This window comes from Felis catus, chromosome X (genome assembly GCF_018350175.1).
Source record: "Felis catus isolate Fca126 chromosome X, F.catus_Fca126_mat1.0, whole genome shotgun sequence".
NCBI lineage: Eukaryota > Metazoa > Chordata > Mammalia > Carnivora > Felidae > Felis > Felis catus.
Window position 1 is genome coordinate 94,902,917 of NC_058386.1, and position 25,054 is coordinate 94,927,970.

At 39.6% G+C, this 25,054-nt stretch overlaps 1 protein-coding gene across 1 annotated transcript; it reads left to right on the forward strand.

The window, feature by feature from the left end:
- SLC6A14 (solute carrier family 6 member 14) lies at window positions 1–23,994 on the forward strand. Its single transcript, XM_011279449.3, has 14 exons — window positions 1–252; window positions 1,226–1,391; window positions 4,895–5,026; window positions 6,603–6,764; window positions 7,789–7,927; window positions 9,379–9,511; window positions 11,627–11,767; window positions 15,698–15,926; window positions 17,317–17,442; window positions 18,859–18,977; window positions 19,407–19,506; window positions 19,759–19,868; window positions 22,276–22,443; window positions 23,406–23,994. The coding sequence occupies exons 1-14, from the start codon at window positions 205–207 to the stop codon at window positions 23,550–23,552; spliced, it is 1,920 nt and encodes a 639-aa protein (XP_011277751.2). The 5' UTR covers window positions 1–204; the 3' UTR covers window positions 23,553–23,994.
- The last annotated feature ends 1,060 nt before the right edge of the window (window positions 23,995–25,054 follow it).

Consider the following 25,054-nt stretch of genomic DNA (forward strand, 5'->3'; position numbering starts at 1 on the left):
CAGAGCCTCACTTTGGTCCCTTCCGGTAATTGACACGACAGGGCGCCCTGAAAGGGGAGGGGAGAGCTCCCTCCATAAATGGTCCCACCCCTGGGCAAGGTGGCTCGCTCAGGCAGGTAGCAACGGGGGAGTGTGCACCTGTCAGCAGTCAAGCTCAGCCGCACTGCGGGACGAGGTGGAGCGAGCAGAGGGAGTGAGTCAACCATGGACAAGTTGAAGTGCCCGAGCTTCTTCAAGTGCAGAGGGAAGGAGGTAGGAGTCTGGAAGCGGCGGGAGGTGTGGGGGGCCGGGGAAGGAAAAACTTCAGGGGAAGCAGTCCCTGTATTTGCCGTCTGTGGCTGTTCCTTATTCTCCACGTTTCTCTTCAACTGCCTTCAAGTGTGCCCGAGATGTCCCCATAGAGTACGGGAAAAATAGAACAGGTCTTACTGGGGTCGCCTGAAGACTTAGGATCACCTCAACCTGTGCTTTGGGCACGCCCACAGAATCCTGTTTTCTGTCCCTCTCCGGACTGTGCCCATACGCTGGAGGGAAATGAGGAAATGCACTGTCCTTATCTGACCTGAGGAAACTTCTATACCCTAGAGCAGCTAACAGGTTGGGAGAATTGGTCTAGGAATATTATACTGGGGCTTTCAGAAAAGCACTGATTTTACTCTCCAAGACAAGGAGAGAAGTTAAACTTCCCTTAACTCCAAACATCCCAAACTATCAGCTCATGGGAAAGAGAGTCTGTAAATTCTTTTCGTTTGTCTGTTTTAGTGGAAGCTAAATTGGATCCTTCTTCTCAAAGATCCCATGCAATCTCCAGGGTGTTCATTTTACCTAATTCATCTTTAAGCCTTTTGTATTTGAAACCTTATTGATTCGTCCACCCTCTTTTGCCCTTCGTGCTGGGTACCCCGTGTAACCTTTCCATCAACATTTGGATGATCTTACCCCCAAAAGGAGTAAACATCTCCACCTAAAGAGGTTTTTTTTTTTCATTTTAAGAGGTAAATGTTGTAAAGTAAAAACAGCCATTAGCAGAAATGTCCTCAACCTTTGAAAAGTGTTTCCCTCGGCTGTGGCTTTCTGGGTTCATCCTCTGTCTGTCTGTCTGTCTGTCTGTCTGTCTTTGAGTGTGTGTGTGTGTGTGTGTGTGTGTGTGTGTGTGTGTGTAATTATGCTTCTGTGGACTTTTAATAGCATAAAGACAAACTCTTGATATCGTCTCTTCTACCAGAAAGTGACAGCTTCATCTGAGAATTTCCATGTTGGTGAAAATGATGAGAATCAGGACCGTGGTAACTGGTCCAAAAAATCGGATTATCTTCTATCTATGGTTGGATATGCAGTGGGCCTGGGAAATGTGTGGAGATTCCCCTATTTGACCTACAACAATGGCGGAGGTATTTCTCACCCCCACCCCCAACTTCTTTCCCTTCTAGTTTAAATGGGGTGCCGTGTGGCCTCAGAGGCTGTTTTGAGAACTGAGGAAAGGCAGGTGATAGTTTGAGTTAGTGGGAAGATGGGGAGTAAGCATACTTCATTCATCATCAGACTACGAGTTGCTAGCTCAAGTTGGGCAGGTGGCAACTTCTGAGTTTCTGATTTAAATTTGTTTGGCTTAATGTAAGGCTGAATCTAGACGAAAGACGGGGAATTCTCATTCTAAAGCGAAGTTCAAATACGCTGTTTGCTTGAATAGCGTAAGGCCTTCCATTCTGGAAACACGAGTGTGGAAGGAGTTGATTAAAAAATAAAGGTTTAGTATTTTAAGCTGCAATATTCAGTTACATGTATTCCAGACCGGATGGGCCATGTAGAAGATCCTTCCAAAATGCAATGAGAATTTAGTTCAAGACCAGGTGTTCAATTTCTGCCAAATGATACTGTTTATACCTATAGATCATTAGGGAAGACTCAATTAGAACCAAGAGAATAAAATAACTCTGAGGTGACACACAGAAGGAAACAAAATGAATTGCACAATTCTCTAGTAATGTCGAAACAACTTTTCACTTACACCATATTTTATTTACTTGTAATTACAGGTTCTATTAGAAGTGTAGAGGTTCCATGCCCTTAGATTTCATAATTGGGAACCAGTGAAACTGTGCCACTATAATTATTTTTCTTGGTACAATAGGATTTTGTGTGGTGATGTTTCAATCTCATATTCCTTGTTAATTGGTTGCATTAGAACATTCATATGGGCCGTTGGAGCCTCAAGAAGCAAGGTCTGTTTATCAAACACTTCAAGTGTTGGTGGCATAAACTCCCCTCTCTGGAGCCTACGTTGTTCAGTCATGGGCTTGGTCTAAGTTTGAACTTGAAAATGAGTTAGGAATACAATCATTTTGGCGTCTAAGTCCTCAGGTCACACGTGGTGAAGAGCGTGCAGACTCCCGACTAGCCTCTGGTGTTCAGGTTCAGAAATTCCCTGTGACTTGATGTCATATATAAACCCAGTGGTTGCCATGCATTTCCAGGAACTATGTTAAACAAGGTCAAATAGAGAGTTTTAAACGTAGGCCCCCAAATGCTATTATCGTCTTCGCCCTCATTTCTTCCAAATATTAACATATCACAGCAGCTCTCAGTTTTTAAAGATCGTATCATTTGGGTAACGGGGATCTAGGCTCTTTCGACTGCTTTTTTGCTCTTCCGTCCAAGGGTAGGAGAGGAACAGGAAATTCAGATTTGTCAAGTATTAATGATCAGAGTTTTAATTATGGTCAGGTTTGGAAAACCATTGCTAAAATCTCGACTCATTGTTATCTGTAGATTCTTCTTACCAGTTTATGAAAAAGAGGTATCATACGACCGTAGGGTCTAGGTCAGCAGCGTTAACAATTTGTGGCCACCGTATGTTATTCATAATTTACCAGTTGCGGTTGTTATTAATAAAAAAAAATAATATAATAAGTAAAAAGCTATATATACCACTGAGGAAAATAATCCTTTTGTTTTTTTGAAAAAAAATATAATGGGCTAGTAAAATTTACCTTATTATTGTATTTGGACAGGGATATATTGTATTACTTCTCTTTATATTTATCATTGGTGGGACTTAAACTTCTATTAGTCATAGTAATGATGCCATGTGCATTGCAACATCTATAAAAACATATTTGTCTCTATGTTCTAGTGACTAGTGACTTGTACATAACAAGTATTTTATTGTCTCATTATTTTTAATAGAATAAATTTTGAGGGTTGGGAAAATGTAATCCCCAGGTATGATGTTACAATATCGTAATATGAAAGATACATGAGGAAAACAGTGTAACATGGGTGCATGAAACGTACATAATTCAAAAACCCATTTTTTTATTCACTGATCCCCATGTTTTCTTATTAAACTTTGTTAAGACTTCTAGAGTGCTTGATCAATAAATTTAATACTTTGTCCCTGCTTCAGCCTACAATCTGGCAAACGTTCAAATGAGCAATATTATGCCCCAGGTGTGGGCAGAAAAAAAGTAAAAGAATAAAAGTTTTATTTTATTCATTAAAAAAATTTTTTTTTAATGTTTATTTATTTTTGAGACAGAGAGACAGAGCATGGACAGGGGAGGGTCAGAAAGAGAGGGAGACACAGAATCCAAAGCAGGCTCCAGGCTCTGAGCTGTCAGCACAGAGCCCGACACGGGGCTCGAACCCATGGACCGTGAGATCATGACCTGAGCCGAAGTCGGACGCTTAACCGACTGAGCCACCCAGGCGCCCCTAAAATAATAAAAGTTTTAACTTACAGTGCCAAAAGGGAACTGGATACTCTAACGGTAGGAGATTTAGTCTGTATAAAATAAAAAAGTTGGGGCGTCTGGGTGGCTCAGTCGGTTGAGCATCCAACTTTGGCTCAGTTCATGATCCCACAGTTTGTCTGTTCGAGCCCCACGTTGGGCTCCGCGCTGACAGTTCTGAGCCTGCTTCTGATCCTCTGTCCCCCTCTCTCTGGCCCTCCCCTGCTCATTCTCTCTCTCTCTCTCTCTCCCTCGAAAATGAATGAACATTAAAAGAAATAAGAATAAAATAGAAAAGTTAACTACGAGTAGACCTCAAACCTTCAGAATCTTTTACCAAAAACAGGACATTTCTTATTGAGGAACGACTCTTACGGACTCTTTGGGGAATAATATCCTTAGTTGCAAACACTTCTGCTCTAAAACACATTTAGCATTTGCACCAAAGTCTTAAAAAAAAAATAAACTACTTATTTAGAAAGGACAAAGGAGGGAAACTAACTTTGAACATCTACGATGTGTGTGCCATCTTGCCAAGTGTTTTCACATAGGCTCTGTAACCGAACCCTTGCCACATACTGATGAGTTACTCTTGTCCTCCCCATATATGAGGAACCCAAGGTCCGGAGGTTAGGTAAATTGCCCCAGGTCTCATAACTAGCACATGGTGGAGTCAGGGTATAAACCAAGGTGTATCTGGCTCCAAAGCCTGTGATCATTCACCTCCTCTGGATCGCTTTTTATAGGCTATAGTTTTGTATTTTTATTTATTTTTATTTTTAGAGATAGAGAGAGCAAGCTGGGGGTGGGGGGAGGGGCAGAGGGGCTCGATCCCCAGCAGTGACATCATGACCTGAGCAGAAATCAAGAAGTGTGGATGCTCAACCCCCTGAGCCACCCAGGCGCCCCTTTAGGCTATTGTTTTGGATGACCCCAGCAGCGTCTTTAGGTAACACTGGACTCCCATTTCGCAGATGAGGAGGTCAAGGTTTAGAGCATCAACTACTCTCTCACAGAGAGTAGTAAATCTGGGGACTAAACCCCGTCAGGACCGATACAGGACCCACTGTATCAGAATGCTTTCAGAGCGTTATGTTGGTTGTCAAACGGTCATCGAGGTTTCGTGACATAATGGCGCTTTGGTTCTATTTTGCATGTTTCAGGTGCCTTCTTGATACCTTATGCGATCATGCTCGCGCTGGCTGGTTTACCCTTGTTCTTTCTGGAGTGTTCACTGGGACAATTTGCTAGCTTAGGTCCAGTTTCAGTTTGGAGGATTCTTCCATTGTTTCAAGGTTGGTATCACAACGTTTTCCCTATGGTGCTTATTGGCCTATTTGGCGTATAGAGCTGTCCCCACTATGTGGCGTTAAAACGTTTCCAATTTGGACATGGGAAAGGCAAAAGAGGCATCCGTTTTTTTTTTCCTCTGAACGTTTGCCAGCATAGAATTTACAGACCAAATGTTAATTTGGAGTTCTGTTTCTCTCGGGCTGATGGTATGGAAGGGACCGGGCGGGGGGTGGGGTGGGGGGGGTGGGGAGGATGCTAGAGGGTGTTTAAGGGTGTCATTATTCTCCTATTTTCACCTTTTAAATTCCTCTGGCGCACAATTGTAGTCGTGTTGCGTATTAACTTCCCGGGAAGTTTTTCAAAGTGCCTTGATTGTCATTAAACATCAAACAGCCCTCCTGCCCGAAGATTAGTTTCAACGGCTGCGAACTATTTGCAAAAGCCTCAATGCAGCGTCAAAAATAAATTGATAGTGAGGTGCGTAGAACAGTTGTGCTGGAATATTGAGGAAGCCACCGCAGAGGCTAGCCTTGAGCGTTCGAGTTCTATTCAATGTTACACTGCAGTTTGACACCGGAGAGTTCAAGAAACTTCGGAAGTTTAAATTCAGATGGGTACGGAGTTGTTGGATGTTCTTTACATGTACTTGGAGAAATCCTGTGCACTCGTTTGGAGGCTTTGTCTTCCACTTATTAAAATACTGGTTTATAGATGAAGTAAGTAGAGCCATAACTAGTGTTTGTCGGTTGGTTTTGAATGCTTATTTATTTATTTATTTATTTTTGAGAGAGAGAGAATGAGCAGGGGAGGGGTGGAGAGACAGGGAGACAGAATCCCAAGCAGGCTCCGCGCTGTCAGCCCAGAGCCCGATGTGGGGCTTGAACCCACGAACCGTGAGATCATGACCTGAGCTGAAATCAACAGTCAGACGCTTAACCCAGCCACCCAGGCGCCTCTGTTTGTTTTTAAGAATAGGACCCACGGTGACAAGAATTTTCTGACTAAGAGAGTAATGGCCATGGGTGATTGCTCATGTGAACTTGATGGATGAATAGAGGTTTTCTGCCCTTGATCTTAGTACCATTTTCTAATTAACTGAAAAACCGGTCTGAGAAAGCCAATCACCAACGTAATTTTAAATTTGAGAAGAAAGCTATTTAGACAGTAGTTAGACTGCCTCCCCACTCCTGCTCAAAACAAGGAAAGGCAAAGAAAATGTCTGAACCAGACTTCTCATTTTAAAATAGATTTGGGGAGGGGCGCCTGGGTGGCTCAGTCGGTTGAGTGTCTGACTTCAGCTCAGGTCATGATCTCACGGTCTGTGAGTTCGAGTCCCGCATCGGGCTCTGTGCTGACAGCTCAGAGGCTGGAGCCTGTTTCAGATTCTGGGTCTCCCCCTCTCTGCCCCATCCCCGCCATGCTCTGTCTCTCAAAAATGAATAAACGTTAAAAAAAATGTTAAATAAAATAAAATAAAATAAATAAAATAGATTTGGGGAAATTGAGATGCAGTTTTCTTAACGAATTAGCAAAAGAAATTTCACTTTTTAAAAGAATTTTAATTGTTCTCTTTTCCAGGTGTGGGAATTACGATGGTCCTGATATCCATTTTTGTGACAATCTATTACAATGTCATAATTGCCTATAGTCTTTTCTACATGTTTGCTTCTTTTCAAAGTGAGCTACCATGGAAAAATTGTTCGGTTTGGGCAGATGATAACTGTAGCAGGTCGCCTATAGGTAAGCTACATTTATTTTTTTAAAAATTTGTGAACTGAGCATTGTTCTTCTATATTTTCTAATAAGCTTAAAGGGTTACATTATTTTCTAACGAATTTAGGTGCAATTCAAAGTGAGCCATGGGTTATTGATGAAAGCAGAATAAAGCCTGGATAACTTGAAAATTGATTAGTGCAATCCGTTCATTTCTGAGGGCAGCCAGTAAAAACTAAGCCATCATTTGGAGTAGGCAGGAGAGAAGGAAGAAAATGGGAAAGTGGTAGAGAAAAGCTCTATCCATGATAGTACTATAGTGAAGCCTTGGATTGCGAGTAACTTGTCCTGCGGGCGTTCCACAAGACCAGCAAACGTTTCCGATAAGTTTTAACGTGATAAACGAGCGACGTCTTGCCATATGAGTTGTACGTGGCACCGAGTGTCACGTGATCACAACTGAGCCAACGGTTCTCGAAATTCGCTTTGATATACGAGTGCTTGGGATTACAAGCATGTTTCCGGAACGAGTGCTGCTCGCAAACCAAGGTTTGTATTGTGTTTCAGCAGCTGGAGAATGTCCGTTGTCTCCATCATACGTTGCTGGTCTTTGGGATCACGTGATATTGAGACTGTAGGCTATCACTACTGGGATTGCCTATGTCTGTCAAAGAATAAAGTGATAAAGCTTTCATGCTTCTTAGCCATTTAAAGGTATCACTTATCTATATAGGTTCAATAAGTCCACATCCTAAAAATTCCTTAGAGCACTAAATCCCATCTGAAATGATTGTCACTTTATCGCGGTTATTGCTATAAACACAATCCTAGTAAAGGGGCAGACATTTTCATACTCACCCCAAGCCTAGTATTAGAGAAGACTTAAGATGCCGAGCACTCAGGGTTTATTCCATTTGTAAGATTTCTCCTCTGCCCTCACCAAGTAACAATCTAAACAGTTTATTTTACCATTCATACTTTCTTTTCGAGGAAAATACTTTTCTAAAACTAAGTACGTGTCTTTGTGTGTGCTCTTCTTTATAATTTTTAGTTACTCATTGTAATGTGAGTACAATGATGGGGGACATCATCCGAGTAAATAAAAGCTGGTTAAGCACCCACAATTTGACCTGCATCAACGGAAGTGAGGCTTATCAGCCAGGACAGCTTCCCAGTGAACAATATTGGAAGTAAGTATGTTAGACGATCTACTTTTTTTTTTTTTTCAGTGTTGATTTATTTTGAGAGAGAGAGAGAGTGAGCATGAGCAGGGGAGGGGCGGAGAGAGAGGGAGAGAGAATCCCAAGCAGGCTCCGTGCCGCCGGCTCAGAGCCCGACGCGGGGCTTGAACTTGCAAACCATGAGACGGTGACCTGAGCCAAAACCAAGGGCCAGACGCTTCACCGACGGGGTCACCCAGGTGCCCCAGATGATCTGCTTCTTAAACAGAGGTGATGTAAAATTTTTGTAAATAACAGTAAAATAGTGATCAGCTCTTTCCTTACCTCGTGTTAGTGGGACAAAAAGGGGAATCGGAACAAATTATGCTGCATTTGACTCAAATGCTTACCCAGCCTGTGTGAGTAGCAGTAACCTGCAAAATCAGCTCATAGTCAATAAATGGTCATTTAAAAATTCCTTATTAAATGGGCAGAACACTGTCAGCAGTGGTTTATTCATTGCTTTTTAGGCCTAAGTTAGGGCATTGCTTTGAAGAAAAAAATACTCACATTTTGGACTACAGTGAGCAAATTCTAATAATAAACAGCTGGGTGATGAGTAATATTTGGAGTAAAATTGCTATTTATTTAAGGCTGAAATTCTTCATTGTCTATTTTACTTATAATTGTCATTACATGGTAAAAATAGATATGTGAGATTATATATATTATTATATATATGTTATGTATATATTATAGAGGTATATATATATATTTACTTGTATTCATTTTAAATGATCTCTTCTTACTCTTCTTACTTCTACCTACCTTTGACCCTTACCAGACTTCCTTGAATAACGCTGTAATGAGTTCTTCCTCACCGATGTGCTAATGCTCTGTGGCCCTTTTAAAATTTGGATCTTAAAATGTTCCCAAACATAAAACGAAGAATTAAAATCCCAGATCCACACACGTCTCTAACAGAAATCATTGAATGTTACAGAAAGCCTTTGAAAAAGGCATACAAATGGGGACCAGTCTAGGTTTGATGCTAACTAAAAGCGTGATGAATAATTGAATATAATGTTCGGGGTTTTCTTCATCATTTTACTTGGAGAAAAAATACGGTGACAAATGAAAGAAATAACCTGATGTAAGGTTATTATTATTATTATTATTAATTATTATTTTTACATAAAGTAGCTTTGAAATACGAGGGGGGAAACCATAGCTACAGGAACTAGTAGATGTTTTATTCGAGGGTTTGGAACTCTGCACTGGCCACGGTTAACGCTCACGTGCATAGCCTAGCTTTTCATTGAACTACGTTTGCCCCTCTTTACAATGGTATCAATAAAAACGTCCCATGACGTTGATGTATTGAGATAGATGGAACATCCTCCTGGATGACGGATGTTGCAGAATTCGATGTAGTAGGACCAGCGATCCTGTGTTCATAAGAAGGACTTGTGTGCTTTCAGCAAAGTGGCGCTCCAGCGGTCAAGTGGAATGGATGAGACTGGGGTAATTGTGTGGTATTTAGCACTTTGTCTTCTTCTGGCTTGGCTCATAGTCGGAGCAGCGCTATTTAAAGGAATCAAGTCTTCTGGCAAGGTAATTCGGAAAACACATTAGATAGTGATGTAGCTCTTTTCCAACTTCGTTGAAGTTCAGTGGCAAGCATAATCAAATGCATGTTTTTTCTATAACGGGAACAATTTAAATGCGTGAAAAGCTTTCTAAGGAGGCGGCTTGGCTGTAAGAAAATACATAAGATCCCCGCTATTGGTATAAATAAAACAAGCAAAAACTAGTACTAGAGTTTGACAATGACAGCTGACCCTTGAACAAGTCTGGGGTGGGGGGCGCCAACACCCCCACCCCGTGCAGTTGAAAATCCTACTATTGTTGACCAGAAGCCTTACTGATAGCATAGTCAATTAACACCTATTTTTGTACGTTATGTGCATATTTTTAATGTTCGTTCATTTATTTTTGAGAGAGAGAGAGAGAGAGACAGAGCGTGAGTTGGGGAGGGGCAGAGAGAGGGAGACACAGAATCTGAAACAGGCTCCAGGCTCTGAGCTGTCAGCACAGAGCCCGACGCGGGGCTCGAACTCACCAACGGCAAGATCATGACCGGAGCTGAAGTTGGACACTTCACCGACTGAGCCACCCGGGCGCCCTGTTACATATACTATATACTGTATTCGTACAATAAAGTAAGCTAGAGAAAAGAAAGTGTTATTAAGAAAATTGCAAGAGAAAATACATTCACGGTACTGGATTTATCGAAAACCATCCTCATATAAGTGGACCCGTGCAGTTCAAACCTGTGTTGTTCAAGGGTCAGCTGTACCCAGAAGTTGGACCCTGCTAGTCAAGACAGCATTCTGAGGCTTGGGCATATATTTTTAAATTGTCTGTCCTATTATATAAATAAGCATCTTGAATGGAATTATGTATTGCAGTGTTGGGTTTGGAAAAGTCTAGATCCTTGTTATATAGCATTAGCGTCAGGAATCCTTCAGTTGGAGAGAGAGAGAAAAAAATCAAAGACGCAGTTCTACAGCTTCCCCAGAACGACTCAGAACCCTCTTTTTGTCCTCTTCTGGAAAACCATTAGTATTGTCCCTCTGTATGGTTTTATGTTTTAAACTTTCAGAGAGCATCTTGGCAATTTCCGGGAACAACGTGAAATTTTCTCCACGAACAGTTGTGCAGCACCCAAAGAAGTGAATATTTATGTGTTTGTAACTGCTAGGCCGAAATCTCCTAAAGATGGAGGACAGGCATAACTGTGGACTCTCTCTATGAATTCCCGGTAGAATATCTAGCACATTCAGTTAACGTAAAATTATAATGAGATGCTACGAGATCACACAAGTACTGTGCCCCTCAGAAAGTCCGTGGAAACCTTCGAAAATAATGTTTCAGTTGCACATGTTTGAAACCTGTGGCTCCCTTTTGACGTTAATATTGAAATAATCCCTGAAAGGCCATTTGCCTAGGCAGTTAATTGTTATTGGTCTCTGGCTGGCTTTAAATCGTCTCCTTGGGCCTATCGTCAAACATAGGACATCTATGGATCGAAGAAATCATCCACATTGATGAAAAGCCAGCCTCAGAGGCAATCTGCTCATCTGGAACCATGTGTTATCTAGACTACGAGCAGCGCACTTGTATCTGTGCTATCAAATCTCTTAATGGCAGCTTTAAGGATAATAATATCAAGGGCTCGGTATTCGCTCTAATCAGCCTTCATGAGATTTGGCCATCTCGTGGGAGATTATGTTCCTTCTCCTTGGGGAGTGAATATATACAAACCATCGCAGGGTTTAAGACCATTTCCCTTCCCATCTCAATGTAGTAATTTACCAAGAAGCAATAGTCTGTCTCCTCAGACATTGAAAAAGACATATTTAGGAAAGCAGTCTATCTAGATTCCAAGTTGCTACTGCTGAGGTCTCGTGTATTCACAACGTGAACCCAGGAAATATTGCTTCATACATCGGAGTGTTTTGAAAATGGATCATTTGAGAGCGGGGAGAACAGAAAGACAAAACGATGACAACTTTGGTAGGGGTGTCGCCAGATTCATTAGTAACTTATGAAGTCTTTGATACTGTATTTTGCTGATCTCGACTGGCTAATAACTTTGTTTGCATACAATTCAATACCACGGCTGAAAAACCTAACTTCTTAACCTCTGGTTGTTTTTCTTGGTAGGTGGTATATTTTACAGCGATTTTCCCCTATGTCGTCCTACTCATCCTGTTAATTCGAGGTGCGACCCTGGAGGGTGCGTCGAAAGGCATTTCATACTATATTGGAGCACAGTCAAACTTTACCAAACTCCGGGAAGCTGAGGTAAGACTCCATTTGGATTTCAAATTATCCGAGGAGGTAAACCTTAAAAGCAAACACTGAACAGGAGTGTCATAATGCCTACGAGTTGCCGAGTAGGACCGTGAGACCGTGAGACTTCTTGGATACACTAGATTTCAAGACTACAGCCACGAGTTTAATGGTCTAATGTGCATTTTAATTGTCTTCCAAGTGAATATCCCCAAATTAAAATCAAAGTGCACCTAATGGATTATGCTGTTACCTAACCACGTGCCATGAATGTGAATTGGGTAAACCCTCTTTTAGCTCTCGTCCATTGCCAGATAGCAGTTTGCTATTTTCTAAATACTTCCAATCTGGATATTTAATTATTTGCTGTAGAATCTTTCTGGTAATCCAGTCAAATTGATCAGTTTTTAGTCATGGAAATCTATGTATCCTTTGCCTTTTTCGAAAATTGAGATGTCAGTCTCTGGCCTTTGGTTTCCTGTGCCCAAATAATTTTCCCTCAATAATGAACCACAACGGCCTTACGTTCTTTTAGAATTATGAACTTTTATTGTTTTAGTCTTGGAGATGTAGCTTGATGTGTCCGCAGGCCACTTGTTTATTTCTTCATTTATCTTGAGTCTCACGTCTTTTAACCTTGTTTGTTAATATCTTCCCAACTCAAGGGACATTTTTGATGATGAATAAAAAACAAATAAAATGGAAGTTGGTACTCATCATCTCTCTGTTAGGTTGTTAGACAAGATAAAATATTAATTAAGGCGCTTTCAAAATGGTAAACTGCTATCTAAATATCGGCAATGATTTTAATCACTGCTGTTAGGTTACATTGTACTATTACAGATGGCAACATTTTCCCTAAGAAGTGGACCCTCCATTTTCCTTAAACTTCATAACTTTGAGCACCGATGAAAAGCCCCTTTGATATTCTTTAAGAGGCGTTTACAAACCTGAAAAATGTATGTGATTATTTCATATTGGTCTGTGTTTCATTGTCTCTATTACCTTTAAAATATCAGACCTAAACCTAAAGCTCCTTGTGAAACATACAATTGAACCCCCCTTCTTCCTCACCTCCCCCGTACAAACAGTACCTTCACTCTTTCTTTGGGTTTGCTGGTAATGAGAATTATTTCTTAGATGTTTTTTTTTTATTTCTCATAATCTGTATTCTGAGCCTGGGATCACAAGTATATACATTTTTTCCTTTTCTTTGGCTATCTGAACTCTGTTACAGCCTTTAGGAGAGCAGAGGACCACACACGTTCATAGCTAGAAGACTCTTCTGGTCTTCAGGGATGATTTTGCTAACTCCTTCATTTTATAGTGATGAAATTAAAACCAGAAAGAGTCACATTTAGTTAAGTTTACACAGCCAGCTGGTGCATCTTGAACTAAGGTTTTCGAATCCCCAAATCAATAATTTTGTAGATAGCTATGAGATTGATAGATATGGAGATTATAACTGCGTTTGGAACTTTGCTTCACTCTTATTTGCAACCTTAGGTACACGTCTAGCATTTTCATAGAACCCAGACCTGCCACACTCATTGCTAAGGTCCCCTTAACTCACATATGCATACAAAATGTGTCAAGTAAAAGCAGCTGAGAGATCAACATAACCACGTTGTTCATCTCTTAAAATGTACAGCTGCCTAAGAAATGAGTATTTCATTTCTAATGATTTTGTTAGAATAAGTGAAATAACCATTATCTACCATCTATGTTTCTATGTATCTATCTATACGTGTATGTATCCATCTATCATCTATCTATCTTATCCTGTCTATCCATCCATCTATCCGTCCGTCCATCCATCCATCCATTTTGCTTTCTACTGGCTTCCTGCCATTATAAAGTAATTATAATAATAATCTAACAGCAAGCTCTATTCTGAAGACCTAGTAATATTTTGCTCCCTGACAACTTTTATTCCTATTGAAACTGGAAATAGATTACATACTTTTCAAGGGGGGAATTAGAGTTTTTAATTTCCATAAAAGAAACCAAGTATCAATTTATGATTATTTTCCTTAATAGCAATCATAGCTACCATTGAGCATCCTAATTGCTTTACAGATACTATCTTAGTAAATTCTCACACATCATCCCTAGGACATCAATAGTAATAATTGTATATATTTTGTTCTTTTGATTTATTTTATCATCATCATCATCATCATCATCTTCATCACCATCTCCATTTTACAGATGAACAAACAGGCTTAAAAACGTCATATAGGGGCGCCTGGGTGGCTCAGTCGGTTGAGCGTCCGACTTCGGCTCAGGTCACGATCTCACAGTTTGTGGGTTCGAGCCCCGCGTCAGGCTCTGTGCTGATGGCTCGGAGCCTGGGCCTGCTTCGGATTCTGTGTCTCCTCCTCTCTCTGCCCCTCCCCTGCTTGTGCTCTCTCTCTCTCTCTGTCTCTGTCTCTCAATAATAAATAAACGTTAAAAAAATTAAAAAAAAACATTATATAAAGTGAAGTCAAGGAGAGTGAGAGATATTGGATATAAACTTCATTCTTCGTGACTACAGGGCTATGGCTCTTCATCACCATATTCTAGTGCCTGCCTTTCACTGAGCAGTCCTGTGTTTAGATGGACTAAAAAAAACCCCACTTTTGCCTAAATCTTGTCCAGTCTTATTATTTGAAATCTACACAATTAGGGTTTTTTTTTTTCCTTTGGGTCGTGTTAGATCTACAGAATTTCACTGTTAAAATGGATTCACTTCGATTCATTTCTATGATTAATTATTGTCCTTTAGCAATGATCTAGGAGGGGTACACTGTGAAAGGCAGATTGGTAAAGGGGTAGGATTAGATGACATGAGGGAGAGGCTGTTAAAGACTTGAGGCCGGCTACATGAGGCTCTAATCAAACAAACACAGGATAAGGGAATTGGTGATCTAAGGGATGCCTTGTTAAGAATTGATATGTTTCTGTTGTCCCCAAATTGATGTGTAGAGTCAGTAGAATTTTCATCAGGTTTGCAGCACGGTCTTCCTTAGACCTGGAAAGCCGATAGTAAAGCGTATGTGAAGGAGAAAAAGGCAAAAGAAGAAAGGTGTTTTTGAAGAAGTAAAGAACACCTGTTCTACCAGATATGAAACAATATCATAACGCTATAGGAATTGAAACAACGTGCTGTTCCATAGTTTCTGGTCACATTCTTTCTGACCAGTTGGGACAGTAGTCTCAGAAATAGATTCATGAACAGGGGCGCCTGGGTGGCTCAGTCGGTTAAGCGTCCGACTTCAGCTCAGGTCATGATCTCACAGTCTGTGAGTTCGAGCCCCACGTCGGGCTCTGTGCTGACAGCTCAGAGCCTGGAGCCCGCTTCGGATTCGGTGTCTCCCTCTCTCTCTGCCCCTCCCCCGCTTGCACTCTGTCTCTCTCTCTCTCTCTCTCTCTCTCTCTCTCAAAAATAAACATTTAAAATATGTTTACAAGTGTTCAAAACCATGTATCTTTAACTAAACCATATGAATCTGTCAATATGTTTTCAGTTTTGACTCACAAAATTGCAATTGCATTTGGTTCAAATTGATAATGGAGAAATCTCATACAACACTGAATGAAAAAAGGCAAGTTGTGCAAGTTTCCAAGGCATTAAGAAAACTTTTCTGTAAACTCCGCTAAATGCCGTGTTGTTTGGGTAGACACATTTATCTAGTTTAAAAATTTAAAGGAGAACAAGGAAGTCATACACACACGTCAGGATAGCAGTTACCACTGGAAGTTGAAGGGTGATGTCAGAAAAGGGTGCTTGGAGGCTTTCGAACACTGGAAACTTTTTCCTTTTTAAGCTGAGCAGTGGGTAGGTGGCGTTTACTTCCTTACTACTCATATTCACTCATTTGTATATATAAACATATTTTACAGAAGTATAACATTTAAAGTGCATGTTTTGAAATACTAAATTGCCTTTTCTTATAGGTTTGGAAAGACGCGGCCACTCAAATATTTTACTCCCTATCGGTGGCTTGGGGCGGCTTAGTTGCTCTATCATCTTACAATAAGTTCAATAACAACTGCTTCTCAGATGCTATTGTAGTTTGTTTGACAAACTGCCTCACGAGCGTGTTCGCCGGATTTGCTATTTTTTCTATATTGGGACACATGGCTCATATATCGGGAAAGGAGGTCTCTCAAGTTGTAAAATCAGGTATGTAACGCTATATATTAATAACTTTGATTAATTCAGTGCAGCTCACTTAGGAAACACTAATACATTTGATAGCAATTTACTGAAAGCACTCAAGCAGGATTTAGGGCGTTGCATTTTCTTTCTCATTTCATCTTAGGTAATTTGATTGTTTTAATGATGTGGTACTTCTCGGATGATCTCGGAAAACAGGACTGTATTAGGGAACAATTGTTGAAGAAGATATTTTTATTGAATTCTGTTTAGTCCTTAACATGAACTACTTATTGTACAATTACAAGTATCAGGCATCGTGCGTGCCTTTACCGGCGTTATCTTCATGTATGTGTGTGTATATATACATGTGTGTGTTCATATATATATGACTATATGAGTGCAAGTACAGTATTGTGTCTGAACTTTTAAGACACATCAGATCTCGTATAGATAGAAACCCAAGTGACTTTGAGTGTCCAGCTTTAAAGGAACCTGATTAATGAACTTCCTAACTTTAAAGCCATTAGCTAGGGATGCTTAATTATCTGGCTGAGATTCTCAGGAGAAGAATTCTAGGGTCCTTAGTAGTAGGAATTCCTCCTTAAATTCTTATTTATGGCTAGCACTTGATGGAGAGACCAATGCAGGAGAATAGAATGTTAGGACTAGAAGGGACCTTATGGATAATCCAATGTCCAGCTCCTCACTTCCAGAGGAGGGACGGATAGTGGCACAGTACAGGCTCGCAGCTAATTCTCCTGAATGCAAGGCCAGTCCTCTGGGAGTCTGGAGAAACTCAACATACTTAAAACTAAGTACCACCTACTTGGAAAAAATTCAAAAGCACCTCTAAAATTAATATACATCAAATATGAAATAAGAGTCAGTTTCTAGTTTAGTTACATACAATCTTGCAAGTGTCCGTATACTAATTAAAATGCCGCTACAAATAGTGATTCCGGGTGAACGTTTGGAGAGACGGCCGAAGACTAGAAAGGTAGTTCCATAAACATATCTTTCTCGATAGCGTAATTCTTTCAGACTTTCTAGGCTAAGGCGACTTCCTTTAGATTCCTGGAGTGTAAGACCGTTGTTATTCTTCACGAATCTTTAAAAACATGAAATTTGGTTAAACAAAATCGTTGAAATAGTTAAGATTTCTTATGTGAGACGTGCCGCTTAGAAAATTTTTCTCACTGGCGTAATTCTTGTCACGTGCTCGCGTTATCGCATCGACTGAACAACCAAGTCAAATATTTTTAAAAGTGGAAATGAAATAGCTGCTCAAGAATGTATACCATGGATCGGGTTGCCACATTAAAATGGAAGTTTTCTAGTATCTTATGTTGAAACTGTCCAAATACGTGAACTCTTTGGCAACTAATTTAAATTCCGTGTCATACATTTTTCTTAGGTTTTGATCTGGCGTTCATTGCTTATCCAGAAGCTCTAGCCCAACTCCCAGGTGGGCCATTTTGGTCCATATTATTTTTCTTCATGCTTTTGACTTTGGGTCTCGACTCTCAGTTTGCATCCATTGGTAAGTAATCCTTCCAGGGTTAACATATCCCTCTTATATTTTCCTCATGTTTCCCCTGCTTGAAAATATCCCTTTCCTATCCTTGTTGTCCTCGTCAGCTTTTACTCTTAGGGTCTGCAAATTCTTTTTAACTTGATTTTAAATACAGAAAAATGCAAAGTACTCACGCCGTAGACACCCGAAAGGAACAGGCGTTTAATACTTTATATTTGCTTCAGAAATGAAATTGAAGCTCCCTGTGTTTCTGTCCCGAATACGATTCACATTTCTTCCTGCCTAGCAGCAACTGTCACCACGGATTATGTGTGGCACTCAGTCCATGTTTGTAGACGCTACGTATGTATCCATAAATAACACCTAAATAAAATTTTGTCACATAAACGTGAAGTCTCATAGCATACATGTCACCCTGACGGTTGTTTTTTTTTTTTACATGTATTGTGAACCTTTGTTGACACGTGCTCATGTAGATCTAGTTAATTCACAATCTGTCCCCATAATGATGGCCATTTGGATCATTTCCACTTTTTTTTTTTTAATTTTTTTTTTTCAACTTTTATTTATTTTTGGGACAGAGAGAGAGAGAGAGAGAGAGAGCATGAACGGGGGAGGGGCAGAGAGAGAGGGAGACACAGAATCGGAAGCAGGCTCCAGGCTCCGAGCCATCAGCCCAGAGCCCGACGCGGGGCTCGAACTCACGGACCGCGAGGTCGTGACCTGGCTGAAGTCGGACGCTTAACCGACTGCGCCACCCAGGCGCCCCTGGATCATTTCCACTTTTAAAACTCACGCACGCTACTGCAGTGCTTACCCTGGCACATGGCTCTGCGTACACAGCTAGAGATTCTGGAACATTCTTCATCGTATCACTCTTACGTAAAATATTTTAATAGTTACCTCTGTACAGTGTAAAGTCTGGCTTTCTCTAGTTGACTTTCAAAGCCCTTGAATATTTTAAACCTGCATCTTAATCCTTTCGGTCATACAACCTTCTATTTTTAGCCAGGATTGTTTCGCGAACCCGTTTATTTCTTAAACCTGGAAGGCCTTTCTGTCTCCATGGTATTTATTCAAATATTCACCTTATTTAAAAGTTCTAGAATTCTTCCTTCCCCATAACCCTCTTGCAAACTACTTCAGCCCCAGAGATCTGTTACCTCGTAGTTACCACCAACGAAAAGCCTTAAAAAACAGACTAGAACCAACAAATGAAGAGGGCCGCGTTCGGTTTCTTATCAGAACCAAGGGGTGACCGCAAAGAGAAAGGACACTATGGATTTTTAAAAGCCGGGAGTAGGACCCAGAGTATATTCTCTTCATATATTTGTAAATGTGATTAATAGAAGTGGAATTCTTGGATTAAAACTATCGGCAAGTGAGTTGACATTAACCCGCCATTTTTCTCCCCTTCTGAAGAAACGATTACCACAACGATCCAAGATTTATTTCCCAAAGCGATGAAGAAAATGAGGGTTCCTATAACTTTGGGTTGCTGCTTGGTGCTGTTTCTCCTTGGTCTCGTCTGTGTGACTCAGGTATACTATAGTATTTTTACACAGACAAATCATCCGTTGGAACGTACTTCATAATCTACATGAGGAAACAAAGGTTTAAGAGGATGTTCCGTGACAAGTCTAAGTCTGCCTTGGATCAAGGGTTTCTGAGTTTTAGCCCAGTTTTTTTCCCCCATTACAGCACAATTTCAATGGGCAGTCTATTTTGAAGAGGGGAGGAGACCCAATAATGGACAACTTCCCCAATTACAATGAAGTCACATATCCCTTTTGAGATATTTAAAGCCACATTTGGTCTTTACATTTGAAAATGTTCTTGTTTCACATCTTAGCACAGGTGAAACCAAGGAGCATTTGTGAAAATCAAATGAATAGATTCACTTTAAAGACTTCGTCAGTCATAAAAATGATTAAAATATACTTAGAGGTGATTTGGTATTCTTTTTGTAGGCTGGAATTTACTGGGTTCATCTGATTGACCACTTCTGTGCTGGATGGGGCATTTTGATTGCGGCTATACTGGAAATAATAGGAATCATCTGGATTTACGGTAAACAGTCACTACAGAATTACCTACACATTTCATTACAGTAATTTAGTTTGGTTCCCTTTCATTATGTTTACCGTAATAGTAGAGTATAATATAACTGGGAAAATTGATAATGAAGCTACTGTAGTTAAAAGCGTATACTCCATTGCTGCAGTATAGGAAAATGTTTAGAGAGAAAGATAATTCGGGGCCACAATGATTAAAGGAAGAAAATGTGAGCAAGGGCTGAACGCACTTTTTTTTTTTTTTAAGGTGGGAACAGATTCATTGAAGACATAGAAATGATGATTGGAGCAAAAAGGTGGATATTCTGGCTTTGGTGGAGAGCTTGCTGGTTTGTCATTACACCACTTCTTCTGATTGTAAGTATTAATATGCCATGAATTTGGTATCAATAATATATATATTATTATCTATATAAATGCTTTATATATATATATAACATTTCTAATATAAACTTGAAGAATAATTCATATCGGAGACAATAAAGCAAACTAATGTCATAAATTAATGGCTTCCAACTTTTGCTTTATGGCTGGCACCTGCAAGTGGCCTGAATTAAAACGCCTTTGCAATATTGCTTTTGAGGCTATAGGTTTAAACATTTACCATTTGAGAAAAAGAACAGGCTCCTATAGACTTACAGATCTTACATATTTAAAAATTCTCAATAGAATAAGTAGAAATGGTTCATTTGCCCGTTCCCTAAAAATACGCCGAGTCATCTACAATGTTCCTAACCTCTCTGCTAAGACGCAGGCTCTTGTCTTCAAGGAATGCGATCTAAATATACAAATTGCCAAGAAGCAACACTCAGATTTTAATGCATAATTTTTCTCTGTATGGGAAGGTATTTACGATCCGAAATGGCTAAAAGAAACTCACCGCTGTCAACAGAGGCAATGGTTCATGTTAAATTCAACAATGGGTACTATTTAAGAACCGAGGGAAAGCAAAAGAGATCTTACTGGACAGACACGGCATATAAACAGGAAACCTTTAAAGAACAGTTCGGCGCAGTAAATGATTGACAAAAACATTTCACAGGATGGAGGATTACTGTCTTGGTAGAGACGGGGAGGTGGCAAAAATTCATAAGGGGACATCTGTTGGTTCTCACTGTCTTCATGCATTAAATAATTTGATCCAGAATTTGCTTCACATCCGAAATATTATGTTTGTTTTAGAGGGTGTTAAGATTTATTTATTTATTTACTTACTTATTTATTTACATTTCATAAGGTCAGTTTCAAGTAGCGAGCAGTTTGGGACTGGATGTACTCAATCAAAATATTTCAGACGCCCCATATTCTAGCTAAACGATTTTGACTGTGCTACTAAATATTGTTTTCCTCATTTGACAAGTCTCCATAATCAAATAAGCCCTTTATCAATTTAGAAGACCTCACTACACTTTTTGGCCAGCTAGTTTTCATCGATTACACAGCTTTGACAATGGGATTTAATTTCAAATGCAAAAGTATTAAATATTAAGGGTTATACATTACCATCTACTTTGTATAAAGTCATGTGAGGTCATGGATACTCTCCCGGATCCCTCATCCATTCTCTTGTAGTTATGTAAAAAATTATGGCAATTGGGAAATACATTTAAATTACTTAAACGAATGGAATTAACCTATTTAATTTTAATAGTAAACTTGAATAGCTATTTGATAAAGATTCTTACATTCTATTTCTCCACTGGTTTTAGTAAAACAAAAGACAGCTAAATCTAGAGAAGCTAGGAGGTGACTCTGGCTTTTGTTTATTTAGTTTTGTTTGCTTTACAGATTTCTAAAGAGTTAGATTTAATGTGGCAACATGTCTAGATTTTTTTAAAGATTTTTTTTTTTTAACTTGACCTCAACTTCAGTCTTTTCACTGTTAAGATTCCTATTTCACTGTTTTGCCCATACGTACATTGAGCTTGTTTTTCTCTGCCAGAGAGGCTGGAGGTGACGTGTGCTTTGGTAAATATGTACCAAATGTGTGTGAACGCGTGTGTGTTTCAGGTGTGGCGTTAGGACTGCCCTGTGCAGTGGGAGATAATAGAAACAATTGCTAAGCAAGGGAGCAAAGCCTCTTCACTAAAGGGTACTTTACATTCTCCTATACGCTGGCTAGCTTATGGCACAGAATAAAACCATACTATTATAAATTAAAGTTAAAAGGTCAAGGACAGGGGCGCCTGGGTGGCGCAGTCGGTTAAGCGTCCGACTTCAGCCAGGTCACGATCTCTCAGTCTGTGAGTTCGAGCCCCGCGTCAGGCTCTGGGCTGATGGCTCGGAGCCTGGAGCCTGTTTCCGATTCTGTGTCTCCCTCTCTCTCTGCCCCTCCCCCATTCATGCTCTGTCTCTCTCTGTCCCAAAAATAAATAAAAACGTTGAAAAAAAAATTAAAAAGAAAAAAAAGGTCAAGGACAGAAATTTTCAGGTATTATTTAACTTTCAGCCTGATATATTTCCTGGGCATTGAAACACATGTGGCACAAGTATTTATTTGCACCTTTTGCACAGATATGGAGGTGCTCATTTTGGAAGAATCTATTCAAAGTCAAATGCAAGTTACTTAGATTGGTTCATTTAGAATTATCTTCTGGCTGGTCACTGGGTTATTTTAGTCGCTTGAGTGTATCTTCATTGTAATTGCTTTTGATGGATTATTTCCAAGGAAGGGGATCAAATGCCTCACCGTTGGTGCAACAGAAATCACTAATGCAATAAAGTCTAATCTTTAGCATTGTTTTTTCATACTTTATTTTCACAGGCAATTTTGATCTGGTCATTGGTGAAATTTCATAGGCCTAATTATGCCAAAATTCCGTACCCTGACTGGGGAGTTGCTCTAGGCTGGTGTATGATTATTTTCTGCATTATTTGGATTCCAATTATGGCCGTCGTAAAAATAATTCAAGCTGAAGGAACTATCTTCCAAGTAAGCACATTTATATTATTTATTCTTTAAATAGAGTACTTACGATCCGCATGAAGATTACTCATACGGTGGTAAGGGGATTATGAGCCTTTAGGCTACTTCTATGCCTGATACCATCATCTGACTACTGTGTACATAACATTGCTTTATATTTATATATCTGTGTGTCTTGTACTAGATTATAAGCTCCTTTAGGGAGGAGTCCTATGTTGCTTGCTGCCGTATCCTCAGGCCCTATTAAGAGTGTTCGGCACGTACAAGTTATGCCATTTATACTTGTGCTGAGTTGTCCCTGAAGAGGACACAAGGCAAATGACCTTTTTGCTTTAGATCTACGATCTTCACTTTAAAAGCATTGTCCGGTTATAACGCATGTCCTAATAGCGTGTGCAGACTTGAAAAAGCCTGGTAAATGATCTCGCGCCCCATCTAGACCCTGAGTGATCCCTCTTGCACGGAGGCCCAGGGGGATGGAGTTGATTATGACATCTCACTAGGACAATGACTGGGACAAATGTCAGGAGTCAGGTTTTTAAATAATTTCCCAAATTATTCCCATCCAGATCGATGGTTTGACCCCGGGGTTCTCTTTCTTTGGTTCTCGAAACCTCGCAGGCATACACTGGATTAAATCCTCACCTGACTCTCACTCTCAGGGAAGGACAGCAATGTCGGAGAATTCAGTGAAAAGACGTGGAGTAATGGGCTCACACACTTCCTCTTAAAATCATTTGTAGGCTCGGTGATTTTTGTCTTGTAGTCAATGTAATTCTATTAACAACTAGTTAACTTTGAGTATCATTTTTTTTAGCACACTATATTAAGAATTTTGATGATCACTTTGGACTTTTCTGTGGTTCCTAGGTCATTTTGCTTAGCGAGGAAACTTAATATTCTGCAAAGGAAATACGGTTTGATATTTGATATGCTCTAAAACATGCTTTTTTTTTTTTTCTTTTCAGCGCATCGTAAGCTGTTGTAGACCAGCTTCTAACTGGGGTCCGTACCTGGAACGACATCGTGGGGAGAGATACAAAGACATGATAGATCCTAAAAAAGAGACTGACCATGAAATACCTACTGTCAGCGGCAGTAGCAAACCAGAATGACATCTAATGTTTTAAACAGATGTGGTCATGTAAAGTGATGACTTTAGAATCAAGGAAAATTTTATTTATTTGTAGGTTAATTGAGTAGAAAAATGTATATACTATGTCCATAATAGTATAAACTTGTTTTCCCATTTAAGCAGGAATGTGATATAATGTGAATCTACGAATACTTAACAATGTGATTCTTATATTTCTTTTTAGATCATCTATCTGTATAACACATACGCAGCTGTCTCTTTTTCACAATAGCACTTTTGTAAATATTACCATAATATTTTTCTAATGTGCTGAAGACTTTATTTTGAGCCGGTTATTTAGAAAATTGGTATATTTTCTATTATACAAGTTTTAAAAAATTGTTTGCTATATTTTCTGAGTATACAAGCTTTCTTTTCCATAAAGCTGGGGAAAATAAAATCAGTATATTTAAAAGAAAGTATTAAAGTTGCAGGCCTTATTTAACTATAAATGCTACACATATATGCGGAAAATGGACTGTGTATATGAGCACTGTAGTTTAATACAATGGCTTCGATCAAATCTAAGATCTTGTGATTGTAATATATAGTTAAGAGATGAAGCAAAATGATGTTTGTCTTATTTGAGTAAGTTACTATGTACACGTGGCAACTTATTTACATACTTATAGGAGATAAATCTGTCAAACTTGTCAAGAATGAAGGAAGGCAATTAGAAAGTCCTATGTCCCAGTTTCCTTACAGAAGATAATGAAAACATATCATTGGCAGGTTCATACATCGATTAGGTATTACTGACCACTGGTTTGAACCTCACAGCCTGGGATGAGGAACATTGCTGAAATATGCAAGAAACTTTTCAGCTATTCTTAAAGGTTCTTAACTAGGGCTTCAGAGAACATTTAAAACTGACATTATACACAGTATCTTTCTATGTGTATGTGTACATGCATTTTTCTGGGGAGAGAATCTACAGCTTTCAACAGAATACCAAAGGGATCTGTGGTTCAAAAAAGTTTAAGAACCGCATCACTATTTCTTCTGGCTTTTTGTTGTTGGCAAGTGAAGAAGGAAAGGAATCGTTGGACGCCTTAATTTCGGATACATTTTAAATTCCTTTTCCTCTTCTTTTCTACTGAAGATTAAGGGAGGAAGAGATTAAGGTATTAAATTTCGACTGGTAACTTATTTGGGGGGAAGGGCCAGGAAGTAGGTAAACAGATAGGCTTACGATTGAAAAGTCTCAGGGAGCTATGTACAAATATATAACATAAACTCGTGTTCGGTATTTTAAGGATTTTCTTTGAGGGTAAGTCAAATGCTGTTAGTGAACTTCAACAAGTTAATTCCTCACTTACACTGGATTTTATGAAATATTGGAAATAGATGGCTGATGAGAGTTTAGAAATACTTTTTCTGATTCTTAGTCCATATTACACTACATGCAACCCATCATTTTAGTGCCATCGGAGGCGTCGATTTTTCACCAAATAGAAAAACGCGTGCCATTTTCTATAGGTG

What these genes read in the sequence shown, in the direction of transcription:
- SLC6A14 (XM_011279449.3), top strand. Translation starts at nt 205, where the DNA reads ATGGACAAGTTGAAGTGCCCGAGCTTCTTCAAGTGCAGAGGGAAGGAG. An exon ending in GATTCTTCCATTGTTTCAAG is followed by an intron (nt 5,027 to 6,602) that starts GTTGGTATCACA and finishes TCTCTTTTCCAG; the next exon opens with GTGTGGGAATTACGATGGTC. An exon ending in CCCAGTGAACAATATTGGAA is followed by an intron (nt 7,928 to 9,378) that starts GTAAGTATGTTA and finishes GTGTGCTTTCAG; the next exon opens with CAAAGTGGCGCTCCAGCGGT.